The sequence below is a fragment of the Excalfactoria chinensis genome, chromosome 3 (assembly GCF_039878825.1).
Source record: "Excalfactoria chinensis isolate bCotChi1 chromosome 3, bCotChi1.hap2, whole genome shotgun sequence".
Lineage (NCBI taxonomy): Eukaryota > Metazoa > Chordata > Aves > Galliformes > Phasianidae > Excalfactoria > Excalfactoria chinensis.
Window position 1 is genome coordinate 95,932,254 of NC_092827.1, and position 17,306 is coordinate 95,949,559.

General features: G+C 40.3%; 1 protein-coding gene across 1 annotated transcript in view; it reads right to left on the reverse strand.

Annotated features, from left to right (window-relative positions):
• LCLAT1 (lysocardiolipin acyltransferase 1) overlaps positions 1–17,306 on the reverse strand; it is a 96,453-nt gene that overhangs the window by 46,087 nt on the left and 33,060 nt on the right. Inside the window, exons 3-4 of the mRNA XM_072333468.1 lie at positions 16,095–16,293; positions 3,777–3,923 (exon numbers count right to left, since the gene is read on the reverse strand). Of these exons, the coding sequence (XP_072189569.1) occupies positions 3,777–3,923; positions 16,095–16,293 (346 nt within the window). The remainder of the gene's footprint in view (positions 1–3,776; positions 3,924–16,094; positions 16,294–17,306) is intronic.

The following is a 17,306-nucleotide window of genomic DNA, read 5'->3' on the forward strand; positions in this document are numbered from 1 at the left end:
CTCTGCAATTAAGAATTGAGCCAAAGTAAATCTACCTCGTAAGTTCTCACTCATCATTCCTATTAGCTGTACTTTGCATTTTATTTTAACTCTTTGGTTCCAGTAAGAAGGAATAAGTAAAATGATCTATTTTTATGAAAAAACTTCATATACAGGTTTCAAAAGGAGTGCAAATTATAAAGGCAATATAGTCTGGCCTGATCTATTTCCTTTGAGATGATCTATTTCCTGATAGAACAGGAAATATGATCTATTGCCTTTGTCTTCAATTTATAAATCTGTAAGAAGTTAAAATTGCTTTTTACCCGTGAAATCCGGAGGAGGAAAAGCGAACAAACTCCTTTTGAAATCAAATTATAATTTATGGTGTAGTTTTGAATTAAAACAAAAACCTCTAGAATTTGACTCTGAAAGGAGCCATAACGCAGTAATGAGCTGTGCTTGCTAATGTAAAGAGTATCTGGAACTACAGCTCCATAATCTGTGCCAAAGGAGGAGGTACATCTGAGCTTCCCAGAAAGCATGTAAGCAGCATGAATTCACCTCAAAAGAACAAGCTCACATGCTTTTACTTCCAGCATTTTCCAGGCTGATGTGTTTTGCTGGACATCACCCAAAAGAACGATGCATTGCCCTCATCATCTCACTGGAATGCTATGTCAGACAACTTCAATACAGTTGCTTCTGATCGACTCTCAATTCTTTTCTTCCTTTTTCACTAGCACTGAAATCTGAATATCACTAACTTCCCTTTCCTTTAATTGGGCTTGTGATAAAAGCACACATGTACTACTATGGCTTCAAGCACTCTCAAATGACACCAATACCGGACAGTGAGAGAAGAAATGGGTAGCCCAAAGATCTCTTTCTTAAGCAATTGCTCATTCATCTATTCATCAGAAGTTTGCATGGAGGGCATAATGGCTATAATAGCTCACAGTTATTATTTTAACAAAAAGTTAAGCAGTTGTTCTTGCTTGCACTGTTTTCAAACCATTATCTGTTAAACTCTACTGGCGCTTCTGAATAATAAGTTTATACATTACTATAGCACATGACATTTACTACCAAGGAGAAAACGCAATCGCAGCACTATGCTACCTTCTAGATAAAATATTGCTTCACATCACAACTGCCTAAACATTGGCATCGCCAAACTCTGTAGAGTCACAGTTTGGCATATTAAAGAGATTCACGGACAGTTAAGGCCAAAGGAGTTTTTAGAAAAAGAAATGGCAGAACGAAGAGGAACTGCCAACAGTAGAGATCTTAGTCATGGGAAAAGCTGGCATAAACTCCACAGGCAGTGGGTCTGCTGGGGCTTTCAGCACAGCGTGCAGCAGTTAACACAACTACTGATAAGGAGAAGCCACAGCACACAATGCCTCCTGCAGAGACAGCAGCAAGGAGGATTTGTGGGAATGTCACGTGAAAGGAAACCCAAGAAAAAGGAACAACTGGAATAAAGAAGAAACCATGTTTAGGAATGCAGACAAGTCCATAGGCAATGGGTTCTACTAAACAGGCCCGGAGCAATAAAACAACTTATTTTGTTCTCTTACTGCTCTGTAGAAAATTACTACAAGAGTTCTTACACAGAACACCAATAAAAACAAAACAACAAGCAAAACGGTGGGCTGCATCAGCTGTTTGTATTCTTCAAGTCTTCAGAAAGTCTGACTTTTTAAGCAATTACAACAAAAGGCCTTTGGTACATTTAGCTTTAAGCTTCAAGCATCCCAGAGTGAAAAAATGACCAACCGACTGGAAATAATGATCAACTTTATACACAGTCTGTAAATACCTTGTTCAGGGTTCAATGACATCACTACTTTTTAAACTTACTTAAGTAGCATCTTCCAATGCAAAGTATTCCAACAACTTGAGCTCACGTATACTTTGTGTTTCTTTTAGATCTTTCATTCTTGAATACTTGAAAATGTTATACAAGAAGAGTAAATCTGTCACTGCCATGTGGCTTGAGAAGGTAAGAATTACAGTAGCAAAGAGCTGCACAGCAATACTGCTCTCTAGTGAAGTACATGTACCACACTGCTTCCTCCCTGGGCCACTCGGTGGACTGGGGGGAGATTATCCCCACCAATCAGTTGTAGCTGAAGCTGTCAGCATAGAGCAGACGCAGTGCAGACACCTATTTGATGCTGCACGGTAAGAGAACATGTGTTACGTGGGCATGAGAAAGGACAACTAGAGCAATCTTGAAAAATCTCTCAAAAATTGGTGTTCACAAAGAACATTTGGATATTAAATGAAGAATCCCACCTGGGTGAACCTCAGAGCTGATGGTATCAAGAGCACATACTTAAATTTAGACAGAGTTTTTTATAACCAGTTGCAGTGGAAAAGAGACAACCCTCTGCTGCCTCGTGGAACGCCATGTTTGGGTGGGGAACATTCCCACCACTGCCTTTGGGACCCCGCAGCACAACTGCTAATGTCCTGCTGCTGCCTTAGTCCTCAGCTAGTAATTATTCTAAATCATAATAAGGAACTTCTTCAGTCCTTTCAAATCTGTTGTCTCTGAAGAATTACTGGGAGAGATGGGAAGGCATACATAATCTGTGGGGTAAGTCATGAACAGCCCAATTCTCTGAAACCACCTTGGGATGGAAACATCCGTGTGACCCAAGGAGACATTTTCTGATGCTGTGAGTAAGATTTTGTCTTACCGCAGAACAACCAGAGGACAAGTAGTCATGAATTCAAAGTAAAATAACAGATAATCTCCATCCCCCTTCCTAATTTTAGATATACAATTACTAATTCAGCAAGAGATATCATATGATACAGTCCGAGAATGTTTAATGATCTGTCCTCCTGTAGGAAGGAGGATCGAGTGACAACAGCTCCCCACTGTGTGATACCATCTGAACGTTACATATCCGTGTTTAAGGAACACGAAGAAGAAAATAGCAGTTTACATTATTTATTTTCACACTGTGCCCAGTATTTACTGATCTGACATTGCGATAAGGCGTGGCTTCAGAATATCTGCCAAGGAAAGTATAGTAAAAATCTAAAATAAGCTATGAGGTGAAAGTCTAGTTGTCATTGGTTTCCTGTTTTAATAATGATGCTTATCAAATAGTGCTGCAGGCAGAAAGAACCACAGAGCACTCAGAAAATCCTTTCTGTTATTGGCATTTGAGCCTTTTTCAACAGCGGTTAGCAGCTTGCTATGGATGCTGTACAAAACACCTGCATTAACACAGGTACCTAACTAAGAATTAAGCAAACACTGTTGACGTAACTCATTAAATTTACTACAACAACAACACTGACATTTGTTTTTAGGAAACATTTTTTCTTTCAGATACAGACACAGGCGTCTCATGTGGCCTAATGAAGAAGCATATCCATTTTCTCCTTTTAAAACATTAAGCAAGAAATAGAATCGGTAGCTCTTATCTACAATCACCTTGCACAATTTTGCACCATTCATCCCCATCACACGGAAAATAGGAACATAAAAGTAATTTACTCCAGGTCTTGCAAATTATTTTTCCAATACAATATAGAAGTAGAACTGACTGATGTTAAGCTCTTTCAATTATGGGATGCTTTTGAAACTTAACAGTTGAACCTCTTAGTGTGCTTCTTGGGTATATTAACATATGAAAACTGTTAACTACAATTTCTACTGTCTGAGAGAACGCGGCATTGCTCCTAGCTTGGACATTTCTTCAATTATTTCCATAAGCAGCAAGGCATTTCCATATCCATCACTGCACAAGACAACAACAAATTCATCCTACCTGTGAGATCAGTTCCTTCCGGAAAGATGAGGAGTTGTAACGGCTCATGAATGTCACAGAAATAATGCAGCATTTTCTCAAAGTGACTCCTGTCGTCTTCCCATTTCCTCTGAATGAAAATAAAGGCAGCAACCTGCATGGCCCAGCCTGCAGTTTAAAAACACACCTTTAGTAATATATCACGCTCATGCTCCAACAGTGTCTATTATCCCAAAATACTGCACAGATTGTGTCAGGAACAACATTTTATCTAAAATCAGCTAAGCAGATGGAGCCCACGCAGCCGACGTGCCTTCTGCAATCTGGACCTAATGAGTCTCAGATATTCACATTATGAATGATATCCAGAATAGCTGAATCCTGCAAGGGGTTATGCGAACTAAGAAAGGAAATGCTTGGGATGCAGACTCAGCAAATCTTGGCAGATTTCTACACTGCACTCGTTAAAAAACCTTTGTACGCAAACCAGGATGTTTACCACCAAATCTGATGAGCAGCTCTGCACATACAGTGAGCCCATATCGGTAAGTAACTGTCCATATAGCCTTTTCAGTATAGGCCATCCATATTTAAACAGATCATTTGCAGGAAAAATATAAAGATCAATTTTAAAGTAATGAAAATGTGCCTATGCTGTGGCTTTGTGACTTTTGTTGTCAGTGTTCCACACCAGAACCACAAGAACATAAAGCACAGGTGGACACCGGAGCCCAGTGCACTCTGATGCCCTCGAGTTATAAAGGGACAGAACTGATTTCTATCTCTGGAGCGACTTGGCACTCTCAGGAATTGGCTGCATTGGAGGCAGAAATAAGCCACACTGGTAAAAACTGGCAAAAACATCCTATGTGACTGGGCAGGGGGCTCCATGCATAATTGGTATGGATTATCATAGAAAGGGAGCATTTCAAGGATCCCAAGGAATACCGATGGGCTTTTGGAATAGCTGCTGTAGACAAAGACAGCATTAAGCAGCTGTCTGTCTTGTCTGGCCTGTCAGAAGACCTGTCTGTTGCGGGGTTACTACAGGTAAAAGAGCAGCAGGTACCAATCACTAGGAAAACAGTGCACAGACGGCAGTACCGTACCAACAGGGATGCCTTGCTCCCCATCCACAAGCTGATTTGTCAGCTGGAGAGGCAGGGGGTGATCAGCAGAACCCACTCACCATTTAACAGCCCCATATGGCCAGTACGTAAAGCCAGTGGAGAATGGAGGCTTGCAGTAGATAACCATGGTCTTAATGAGGTCACACCCCCACTGAGCGCTGCTGTGCCAGACATGTTAGAGCTCCAGTACAAACTGGAGTCGAAAGCAGCCAAATAGCATGCAACCACTGACATTGCCAATGCGTTTTTCTCCATTCTGTTGGCCATAGAATGCAGTTTGCTTTTACTTGGAGAAGTGTTCAGTACACATGGAACCGTTCACCCCAGGGTTGGAAACACAGTCTGTCCATTTGCCATGGGCTGATCCAAAGCACACTGGAACAGGGCGGTGCACCCGAGCACCTGCAGTACATCAATGACATTGCTGTGTAGGGTGATAAAGCGGAGGAAGTCTTTAAGAAAGGAGAGCAAATAATTCAAATTCTTCTGTGTGCTGGTTTTGCTATTAAGTGAAGCAAAGTGAAGGGACCTGCCCAGGAGATTCAATTCCTAGGAGTAAAATGGCAAGATGGGCGTCATCATATCCCAGAAGATGTGATCGACAAAATCACCACTATCTCTCCACCCACTAGCAAGAAAGAGACACAGTCTTTCCTGGGTGTAGTGGGCTTTTGGAGGATGCACATCCCAAACTACAGCCTCAGAGTGAGCCCCCTCTATCAGGTGATGCAAAAGAAGAACAATTTTGCATGGTGCCCTGAGCAGCAGCAGGCATTTGAACAGATTAATCAGGAGATAGCCCATGCTGTGGCCCTGGGGCCAGTACTGATGGGACAGGATGCAAAGAACAGCAGCTCCACTTGGAGCCTGTGGCAAAGAGACTCCAGAGAGACCCAAGGCTGACCCCTGGGATTCTAGAGTAGAGCATATGGGGGGTTGGAAGAGGGCTACACTCCAACTGAAAAGGAGATCTTTGCAGCATATGAAGGGGTTCGGGCTGCTTCTGAAGTAGTCAGTACTGAAACGCAGCTCCATCTGGCACCTTGACTGTCAGAGCTGAACTGGATGTTTAAAAGAAAGGTCCCCTCCACCCATCATGCTACTGATGCCACATGGAGTAAGCGGATTGTGTTGATTACACAACAAGTGCAGATGGGGAACCTCAGCCTTCCAGGAATCCTAGAAGTGATCATGGACTGGCCTAAAGGTAAAAAGTTTGGCACATCACCAGCAGAAGAAGTGTCACGTGCTAAAGAGGTCCCACCATACAACGAACTACCAGAAAATGAAAGGAAGTGTGCCCTGTTCACTGATGGATCACATCGTATTACGGGGAAGCATCGCAGATGGAAAGCTGCTGTGTGGAGCCCCACACGACAGGTTGCAGAGGCCACTGAAGGAAAAGGAGAATCAAGTCAGTTCGCAGAGGTAAAGGCTGCCCAGCTGGCCTTAGATGTTGCTGAACAGGAGAGCTGGCCAATGCTTTATATTTATACTGACTCATGAATGGTTGCAAATGCCTTATGGGGGTGGTTACAGCAGTGGGAACAAAATAACTGGCAACAGAAAGGTAAACCTATTTGGGCTGCTGAACTGTGGAAAGACACTGCTACTCGAATAAAGAATATGGCTGTAAAGGTGTGCCACATGGATGATGTGGCTGATGTGCCCAAGAGTACTGAAGAACAACAAAACAACCATCGGGTAGATCGAGCTGCCAGAATTGAGGTGGCTCAAATAGACTTGGACTGGAAGTACAAAGGAGAGCTATTTCTAGCTAGATGGGCCTATGCGACCTCAGGTCATCAAGGAAGAAACACGACATATAAAGCAGGCTAGAGACCCTTGCAGCTAATGAGAAAGCTGCTTGTTGACTTCTATTTTACTTGCTTTAAATCCCTTAAAGCAGGATAGGAATGAGAAACTGTTGGACATCTTCTGCATGGTGGTGTTACATACAGGCCATGAAAAATTCAACATGCAGTAATATAGTGACTGTGTCAGGGTAGAGGACGACAAATTCAGAAATGAGTTGGGAGACATCTAGTCTTTGTAAACAACCACAGGTTTGATTTTATCATCCAAATGTAACATCCGGTGTTCTAGAAGGTTTTTTTTCCTGTATCTAAGCGCACATCTAATTAGATAAAACAGCCCTGACTGCTCCAATAAGAACTGATTATCCAGCAGTCAGATGACAGATAGCAAAGGATCCTGGTTTCCCTCCCTACTTCCTCCAGCACAGCACACTGTGCCAAACTATTTTGTTGACTTCTATAGAAGTTGAACAGTCTTCCACATTTGTTCAGCACTAAAGCCTCCAGTGGAGTGTGGCATGAATGTGAATTCCTGCCTTCAGTCAGAGCCCTGGTCCATTCAACAGTGATGGTGATGTCTGCTGTTTGCATGGCTCACCATTCTACTAGATTCAAGAAAGGAAACGTGGCACAAGCTGGCAGACATGTGTCTTTAAACAGAATGAAAACAGGCTCCTGCTTTGATTTCCATGCCACAGTCTGTCTGCATCAAGCTGCTGGAAAAACAATGCATAACCAGTCTGAGACATGATGTGAGGTCCAAACAGGAGGACAAAGGAAGGTGGAGGAATTCAATACAGCACTGAACAAAAGGAAAGCTTTTGCTAGTAAGCAAGACTTAAAAATAAGCAGAAGGAAGTACCTTCTCATGTGCTGCCTGCAGGGAGAGATGCTGTTCACCTGATTAAGTTTAGGACAAGATATTGTCTGATGGAAGTAATTAGACTGTGCTTGTTTGCACATTGGTTTTGGTCATCCAGAAGTTGCTGGGTAACAGGAATTTTCCAATCAAAAGCAGCATTTACTTGAATGGCAAAGAGCCATTCTCTTTCTGTTGGCAGATTTTTGAGAAAGGCTGGATTAGGAAAACATCTTGTAACAGCCAACATTTATGATAAGCAGTACAGCTTGGAAAAGCATACAAAATGAGATCTCTTAATGAAATTTGCAAAATGGCATAGGCGGCACAAACATTTTCCTAGGTAGAACACCTACCCACAGTGACATTTAAATGCTTTTTTTTTTGAGATGAAAGCAAATTAAAAGATTCACCTTCAAATCTCTGAACAAGAGAAGATCACAGAATCACAGAATTATCAAGGTTGGAAAAGACCTAGAAGATCATCTAGTCCAACCATTACCAATACTTCCCAGCTAAATCATATCCCTAAGATGTACCTAAGAGTTTCCTTATGACCTTGGGGATACAGCAAATTATAGCTTATACAGCTTGAGCATTTGCAGCACTGTATTAAAAATGCCAGCAGCAACTGTGAATTGTTTTTATTCTAAGACTCTACACTTCTATTTTCCCCAAACCTTTGGTCTGCTGGGGGACAATGCCGGCTCACATTCAGCTTGCCATCAACCAGAACCATCCATCGTAACACACCAGTCATAGGACTCTTCCCAGTAAGTTTCAATTACGCCAAGGATGTAGTAGATCTGGGACTGAGCCAAGACTTCTAGCTGCTCTTGCATGTTCCTCATGCTGAGTACATTGGTGTAATAACATTTCCAATGTGCTTCATGGTAACCAGCAATAGTATCCATTTAATTCCTACAGCAGAGCAACTGCTAAACTAAACCACACGTACACAAATTTAAACAATGATTCAGAACTATAAAAAGAAGCAGGAAAGTGTAAGGCCTAACTATGGGGTCTCCTCACCATACCCATTCATCTTCCCTCTTTCCTTACATCATATTTTTCCATTTTTTCATATCAAAAGTTCTCTTGGTCAAATGAAAGCATTATTCAGTGAGTATATTCAACAGGGACGTGGCCTTGCTCGGCTTCTGACATAACAGCGAACCACATGTCTAGGCTTAGTAAGAGAAATCACTTGGAAGTTCGTGATCATGCTGCATACAAATACAGGGCCCAATCAGTTTGTTACTCCAGGTGTTTCACTGCATAAAATACAAGGCAGCTACCATGCAATTCCAAGTACTCCTTATTGTGCAGATCTGTCGGTATTGAAAAGATGTCAGCACACAGCAAATTACACTGGAAGACGGGGTTAGTGTTATAGTATACACAAGGTTAAGTTTTGATCTTCATAGCATGCTGAACAGGTTTCCAAAAGTTCAATCAGGCTCATTCATTTCACTGCACTTTTCTGGATAGTTTTATGTCTAACAGCTGAAAGCAAATTAAAAAGAGTTTTTTTCATATAATGGTTTAAGTGCATAAACTAGGAAAGTAATTAAAGAAATGCTTCTTGAAATAACCTTGCAATGCACAATTTCCTCACTTTGCAATTGTTTTTAACAACACTCATTAACAGTAACGTAGTTAATAGAGGTGTGAATTGAACTGCCATCTGATTTGGTGCATTCTTTGAGCAAATTAGAACTATAAAGAGATAAAATTCATGGATACCCATTCATGATAGCACTCCCAGCTTCATAGTGAAAGAGCTGATTCAGTTGTGTTAGTGTCTATTTAACACTGGTATGCTTTCGCTATTACCTTGCCCTTTCACATTCTGTATATTAGTAGCCTACTTATTACATGGACCAAATAACAATCCATTACACTGCATGTGAAACAAGCTTTTTTTTTTCTTACTTAAACAACTGAGTGAACAAATGGTGATGCTCAAAACGCAGAATAGTAAGACAATTAAAAAACAGGATCCAAACAGACACACAGCATACTTATACAAGGGCTTCTTTCAATATTCAGTCCCTTAATCATGGCTCAGAAATATCTCATTTGGACACTTAATACTCAAATATTCACTCTATATTTGCTAAATTATATTATTTTTACTTAACATGGACAATCGGGTAGCCTATTAAATCTACTACTGCATCTATGCTACTTCCAAATGGTCCCTGCACTAAAATGCTTCAGCTACTGTTAAGGAACATTAGACCTATTCAGTTACAACATCTATCTTAAAATAACAATTAAAATTTGATTTGATATTCTGCATGAAGACATAATAACATGGAGTTATTTGAAACTAAAGCAAGGGGTCAGTATCTGGAATGGCAGAAAGGCTGGTTTTTCTAATGCTGTATAAATATACAGCGATACCGTGAAATAGGGCATGAAAACTTAAGTATTCAAAAGGATGAGACATACATTTTCCTCTTTACAATTCAACACCTTTTCCATTGGCTGGCATCTTCTTCAGATGCTCTACTTCCCTATGGGAAAACTGCAAAAGTAAAGACTACAGAAAGTACTGGCTGCCTAACCAGAAACAGAAGAGGGCATAATCAACTTCTCAAGCTGCATCTCTGCACTGTGGTCCCACAAAGGTGAGCTTTCTCAGCCCATGTTCTCAGTCAGGCTGGTATCTATTGCTGCCAGGTGGGGCTAGAGCCAGCCAAGCTGAGAAACGATGGGCAGAGAAAGACCTTACCCTCAAGTAACTGGGCCTGAAGAGATGATCCATACAGGTGAAGCAGCATAACCTAAAAGGAATGTAAATCAGGAAAACAAGCCATGCAAACTGTGCTGTATTTATTAGGCGAGATCAGACAAAGTAAACACTCTCTTCACCAACTGCCATTTGTACAACGGAGAGAATGAGAGAGGTTATAATCTGATCTCACTCTTTTGATGTTTGTCTGGGAGAGGCAAAGGTGGCAGAGAGAGACTGGAATTTTTATTAGAGATAAAGGATAAGGAAAGTTTTAATGGAAATACAACAGCATATATTTTTCCTGATAGAGTTTGGAGAATTTCTGTTGCATACAGCCGAAAATATTCTTATGATTTGTTCCATAAGTAATCCAGTAAAAACTAGATCCAACTGTGGATAGGGCACCTAAGGCTTTTTTTCTCCCACATGAGGAAAAAAAAGGCATGAGGAGTTGCAAGCAAATTAAGCTACATTTTTGCTTTAGCTCCCTCACTCCTCGTAATGCTGCTTCTTCAATAAAGTTTTCCATATTTGTATTTTTAGTGAATAAACCACAGGATCGTAGGGCTTGGCAGGGACCTCTAGAGATTATCAACTCCAACCTCTGCTACAGCAGCTCCCTACAGCAGGTTGCACAGGAAAGAGTCCAGGCAGGTTTTGAGTATCCTCAGAGAAGGAGACTCCACAGCCTCTCCATACAGCCTGTTCCAGTGCTCTGTCACCCTCACGGGAAAGAAGTGCTTCCTCATGTTCATAAGGATCTTCCTCTGTTCTAGTCTGTGCCTGCTGCCCTGTCACTGGGCACTACTGAAAAGAGCCTGGCCCCATTTGCTTGACTCCTGCCCATTAAGTATTTATAAGCATTTATAAGATCTCCCAGTCTTTTCCAGCTGAACAAACAGATCAACGTCTCTCAGGCTTTCCTCATAAGGGAGATGCTCTGGGCCCCTAACCATCTTTGTGGCCTTCCACCAGACCTTCTCTAGAATTCCTTATCTTTCTTGACCTATGGAGCCCAAAAGTGGAAACAGTACTCCAGATATAGCCTCACCAATGCACTGCAGATGGGCAGAATTGCCTCCCTCTACCTGTTGGCCATGCAATGCACCCCAAGATGTCACAGGCCTTCCTGTCCACCAGGGCACACTGCTGCCCACAGCCAACCTGCTGTCCACCACGACTGCCAGGTCCTTCTCCACAGAGCTCATCTCTAGCAGGTCATCATAAAGAGCAACTCCACTACAATGTCCCACCATGTCTCCATGACTGCAATGAGATTATGAACTTCCAGCTGCACACCAAGCTCTAATTCTTCCTATTTATTCCCCCTGCTGCATGCATTAGCACCTGGTCACTTCAGAGAAGAAAACAGAGTAGAAGTTGCAGGTAGCTCCAGAGGAATGCAAGAAGATCCCCCATTGCCACACACACCCTTGAATAATAGCTGTGCTTTCCATTAGATAGCATACTCTTTAACTTCCACTTTTATCAAACCACCTAGGATAAAAACTAGAAAGTAATTAAGTCTGGCAGCTCATAATTGAATTGCCACAAGACAAAATGTCACAACTCTAATTTCAATCTATATTTTCATAACAAAGATATCTGAAACATGAGCTATACTAGAAAGTTCAATAGGTTATAGTTTTAATTTTTAAAACCAGTATGCTCTGTTGATAAGAATTTGAATGCCAATCCACTGTAACCTGAACGAAGATGCTTTATGCTGAAATTTTTACACTCTCACCTACAGAAGCAGCTGCAAGTAGCACAAGCACCTTGGTACCAATATAAATGCGTAGAGATTCCCTGCAGTGTTCTGCTGTGTCTATGCTTTGGTTAAGTGACAACATTTTCTAAGCTTACATACACCAATATTTTATTTCAGGATAGTTGATCCATCACAACTGACAGTGTGTATGCTCGTAGCCCATGGCAAAGGCAGGATAATTGGAGTTGTTTTGTCCTGCTTCATTGAAGACTAAGATGGCTCAAATTACTTTGAATTTGCTTCAGGCTAAGCTCACACACATGGATAGCTATAATGGATCCACAGACGTGAAGCAGAATACTGGTGGGGCTAAGCCTAGTGTTGAAATAGATCACAAATCCTCTTCTTCCCTGATACTTAACAGAACAAGGGCCAAATCTAACTTGAGCCTTTGAGAGTTACAAACTTGAAGGAACAGACAAGTGGTAAATAACCAAAAAGCTCCATCCTACAGTCTGTGTAAGAGCAATATTAGTCATACAATACTCGCATACAGAGATGGAGAACTCTGATCCTAATTACTCCAGGTTTACCAGTTTTGCTTATTTTGTTGTTTTGGCTTTTTTTTTTCCCTTTATCACCTTGACCTTTCCTGCCCCAATACACTCCAGCTGTAGCTCAATGGCTTAGCAGTTTCAGCAAATACTTTTTCAAATGGCAAGTCTTCAAGATCTGTCCATCAACAGTGCTTAAAGCACCTTCATACTTTACATTGCTGCATTCAGGTACTTATCTTTTCCATCCTGTTAAGCAAAACCGGGACGAACATTATCTCACATAGCAGCAATGAACTGTTACGTTACCTCGAGTTACCCTCTCATTTTTCCACCCATTTATCTGAGAGCGATCAAATCTAATGAAAAAAATAATTGATTTTTGTTGGACAAACACTGAGGCACATTTAGGCACTAAAATGATGTATTACTGCAAGCCCACCAAGAGTTAAAAATCCAAGTTGAAACAATGAGCACATCCAAATTGCCAATCACTGAAATACATCTCCATTTCCATTGAAATTCATAGCAAATCAAGACTGCTACAAATGAAACCATTAAGAAAATACGAAAGGATGCAACCAACCCATCACTTTGTAATTACCTGGTCATCTGACATTACTGCGTATTCCCCTTGGTATCTACTTGGACATTATGTATTCCATAGCGTATGTTGAGCACAAGAGCATCACAACCTCTATCACTTCCTCTGCTATTCTTTTTTTAATGGAAAATATAAATTGCGTGTATCTATAATTGTAAGAAAGTCCTATCTTGTCAGCTGTGCAGGAAACTGACAACGCTATTAGAAATTCTCCTTGAAAACTGACATTGCAGAATGTATCAGTAATTGCTGATGATGTCATGTGAGAAACTGCAGCAACAGCTCAGCGCTCTCCTGAGACTCCATCCTGGGCAAGTTGTACAGAAATGCTGCAAGAATGTTTCTGCAATTTAATACCACTTCTCAAAAACTTTACTGCGCACAATTTATCAAGCCAAAGGTACAGTTCCAGGAAGAAAGGACCATCTGTTTTTCTGCTGGGTTTCTTTATTTAAGGCTCGCATTTAATCAAGTTAAAGTTTCTGGATATATTGGAATGCAAAGAATTAATAACTTAACAACTAGATAAGTGACTCAATGCTTCTCCTTGAAATACTTTCTCTTCTGATTTTAATTATAACTAACTGGAAATAATTGCCTACTTGTAATATAGGCTTATTAAATACGATACCTTTACACTTTTCACCTGCAAAGAAGGTGACAAGGACTCTGGATCTAGTTCCGTTCACAGCCTTGCTTTACCTCCCATATACACCACCTGGAGCAGCATAATCTCATACATACCTTAACGATCAATACCTAACGTACGAATCATAGCCGCAGTGCACTGAAACTGCCCACTTGATTTTCAAGCTATATTCTGGCCTTAAAACTTATAAGATGAGCAAAACGTTTATGCAAAAACCAAAACCACAGAACACACTTTAACAAACAACATCTGACAAATGCCTACTGAAGGTCTATCACATAACACAGCAGTGCCATTAGGGCTAAGCAGGAGAAACTCTTACTGATTAGATGCAGGGTTGTTCCTTATGGACACCATTTTCTACATCAGTGTCCACCTCAAACATCATTTCATGATGACATCTTCTTTTGTCAAACTTCATTTAACCCAAGAGTCTCACCTTCCGGTTGCCTCTATTGGGAATACTTCATTTTTGCAAGAATCTGCTACCCAAAAATACAGGCTGACAGAACAGGAAGACTTGAATTTCTAAGGCCTCTTTTTAGATATACTGCAGTTGAGTAGCTGCTTATCATTCCTGACTTAGACTATCAAATTATGGCTTGAGTTAAGGATGCAGTTTGGCTGAATTTCCTTCCACGATAAATGAGATTAATAGTTTACTAAAAATTAAGCTAAAATACTCAAAGCACATCTTCTGCAGAGGATATTTAGGGATTTGGCATGTAACTAGCAGTTACACAACAGATCCAGGCACTCATTCTACTGCCAGAAACTGTCATCCCACCTAACTGTACCACCCCAACCATTGCAGTTGACAGTATGGAGTATGAATCCAGAATGCCACTAGTGGCTTAAGCACCTAAGGCAGACTTTGAACCAAGATGTTATTGTGAGCAGGTAACATTGATCTGCCGCAACTGTGTTTGCCAGAGCTCATTCATCACATCTCTTAGATATGCTAAATTTATGTATGGAGGATGGAAAAAACTTGAATGCAACTTGATGCATTTGCAGGAGCCGAATTTTGCCAGGCATACATAACATCCCAAACTCTTGAGCTGACCTTCAAGCTTTATTAAAGGCATTCTAATACTCACCAGGCACACACATACTTAGCTACAAAAAATATATAGAGAAAAACACGCTTCTTTTGAAGAGATTAATCTATCAAACTTGCAGAGTATTGTCCTGCATTCCATCTTCCAGCATTTCTTTTAAAAGTTGCCTATGCAGCCAATTCCAAGATTTCAAAACATCTCCACCATGTTATAAAAACATTTATCTAAATACATATTTTCTAATTTCCTGCAATTTTAGAGGAGATGTCTTTTGTCAAATAAAACTGACCATGTTTGAATATTAGGAAAAAAAAAAAGTAGGTTACCTAGTTGCAGCTCTTACTTAGGACTAAATAACCAGCAAGTGAATGCAGTATCAGCACAACAGAACAAGAGTTCCTCCTTATGGAATCCTGCCAGAATTATCTGTTCAGATAAATGACCTGACAAAAGGGAACCATAAATAAGGTTACTCTTTCAACATCGTAAAGTTGACGCATGTCCTGCCCAAGCTGGTTTTGCATAAAACAGCAAATAAATCTAAGAGAGAAATAAAATGCAAAAGGGATGCTTTTATTTCAGATAAGTCTGTCGATTTGTTCAGAAACTATTTAGGCAGCAATTTTTGGCCTATCTAAAATGGTTTCCCTGAATATGTGCAACTCAGATCCATTCCCATCCTATGCCACTATAAATACTGATCATTTCATGTCCCGCGCAGCATATTTTAGGCAATCAAGTTCATTTTAAAATTACAGGTACTGAAATTAGTATCAACTTTGCAGTTGCCTGTGGGGCTTTACCTTTCTATTTTCTAATCTTCTCCATAGTATAAACTGGATAATGAAGAAAGAAGACCATAGTGAGAGCACATAGAGTATGAGATGATTGGGAGGATATACCACCAAAGCCAAAGTTTTGAAATAGACCTTGAAAAGAATTTTAAAATCCTTTTTCATAATTCTGAAATTATCAAGTTTACAGTGTGAAATTTACTTTCAGTATGAAAAGTTGCAATATTTTGACAAATAAATGCTTGAGCATGCAGTCTAAGAATACTCCTAGGAGACTTCAGATTTTGTATACTATGTATATATTTAAAAGGAGATCTGAAAAAATAATGCTGAAATAGAATTCAAACCTGGGTATAAACAATGCTGTGCAAAAGAGTTTCTGAACAGATCTTCCCATTAAAGGATTTAGGAACCTACCAAATCCTGGAATGCTTTTGAGACTGGATTTGAGACAGATTTTTTCAAGTCTGAGGTAGCTGTATCGCAGCAGGCAGTTCCACAGGAACATCCAGTCCATTCGTGTGCGATGGTTCATGATAATGACACTTCTTTCTCCAGGAATAAATCCATCACCGGTGACAACCACCTTGGCACCAAACACCATTTCCAGCAACGCCTACAAATAATACATCTAATTTTATGACTTTACTCACAGAAGAAAAGCAACAGTCTATCATCAGTGCAAATTAATCTCGGTGACATCGCTTCATTTGTTCACATGTGCAATCGCTGGTAAACAAATTTGTTTCCTAATAAAAAAACAGCTTTTCAACAAGGATCAAGCTTGTGACACTATCAGTACTCAGCTATATTTCATCACAGCAAGAAATAACATTCCCTATATTCTCTTCACTGATCATTGTTGCTTACCTCCTGATTTCATTGCATTTAGTAAAGGAGAAAAGGGCAAAATTGTAGAAGATGAAGCACCTCACAGCCCTTCAAAACACACAGAACAGAAATAGAAAAAAAACCCACAATCTGATATATAATAAACCTTCATTTATGTCACAAGATATGCACTTCTGAGCACCAATATAGCATCTTACTTCAGAAAAACAATTCTTAAAAGGCAGAGGAACAAAGTCCCTTGATTTTTGGAGAACAGACGAAGAGAGAGACCCTATGCAGGTCACCTTTCTACAGGAAGAGTTCAAAGAAGAGACCCCCAGCTACAAAGTTGATGCAATGTGAGGACAACTTTATTTCTAGGGGAATTTCTTCTTTTTGACCTGAAACCGTTTGTTTCTAATACAAGTAGATGAACTAAATTCTATGAGGATTAAGTAAGAGAACAGTGAAGGTCAACAATGGCATACCAGACAGTAAATAATTTCTGTAATTAGATAGCTGGAGCACAGTTGGAAGCAGAAGTTTATACGAAGAATCCTTTAGGAATCTCTGCAATTTAAAAGAACTTTTTGCTTGTTTGTGTTTCACCCACCTTTCTCAGATCAGCATCTGACAATGGATAGAGGCAACATGAAAAGGCCTTTTCAAGAGCACAATCAACACATAGCAGTAATTTATCTATACATTCAACTGCAGAAGAGAGGGACCGTATGCAGGAATACAGCCAACATTCACTGAGCTAAAGCATTACCTTTCATAGATTGTTAAGAAAGTTAT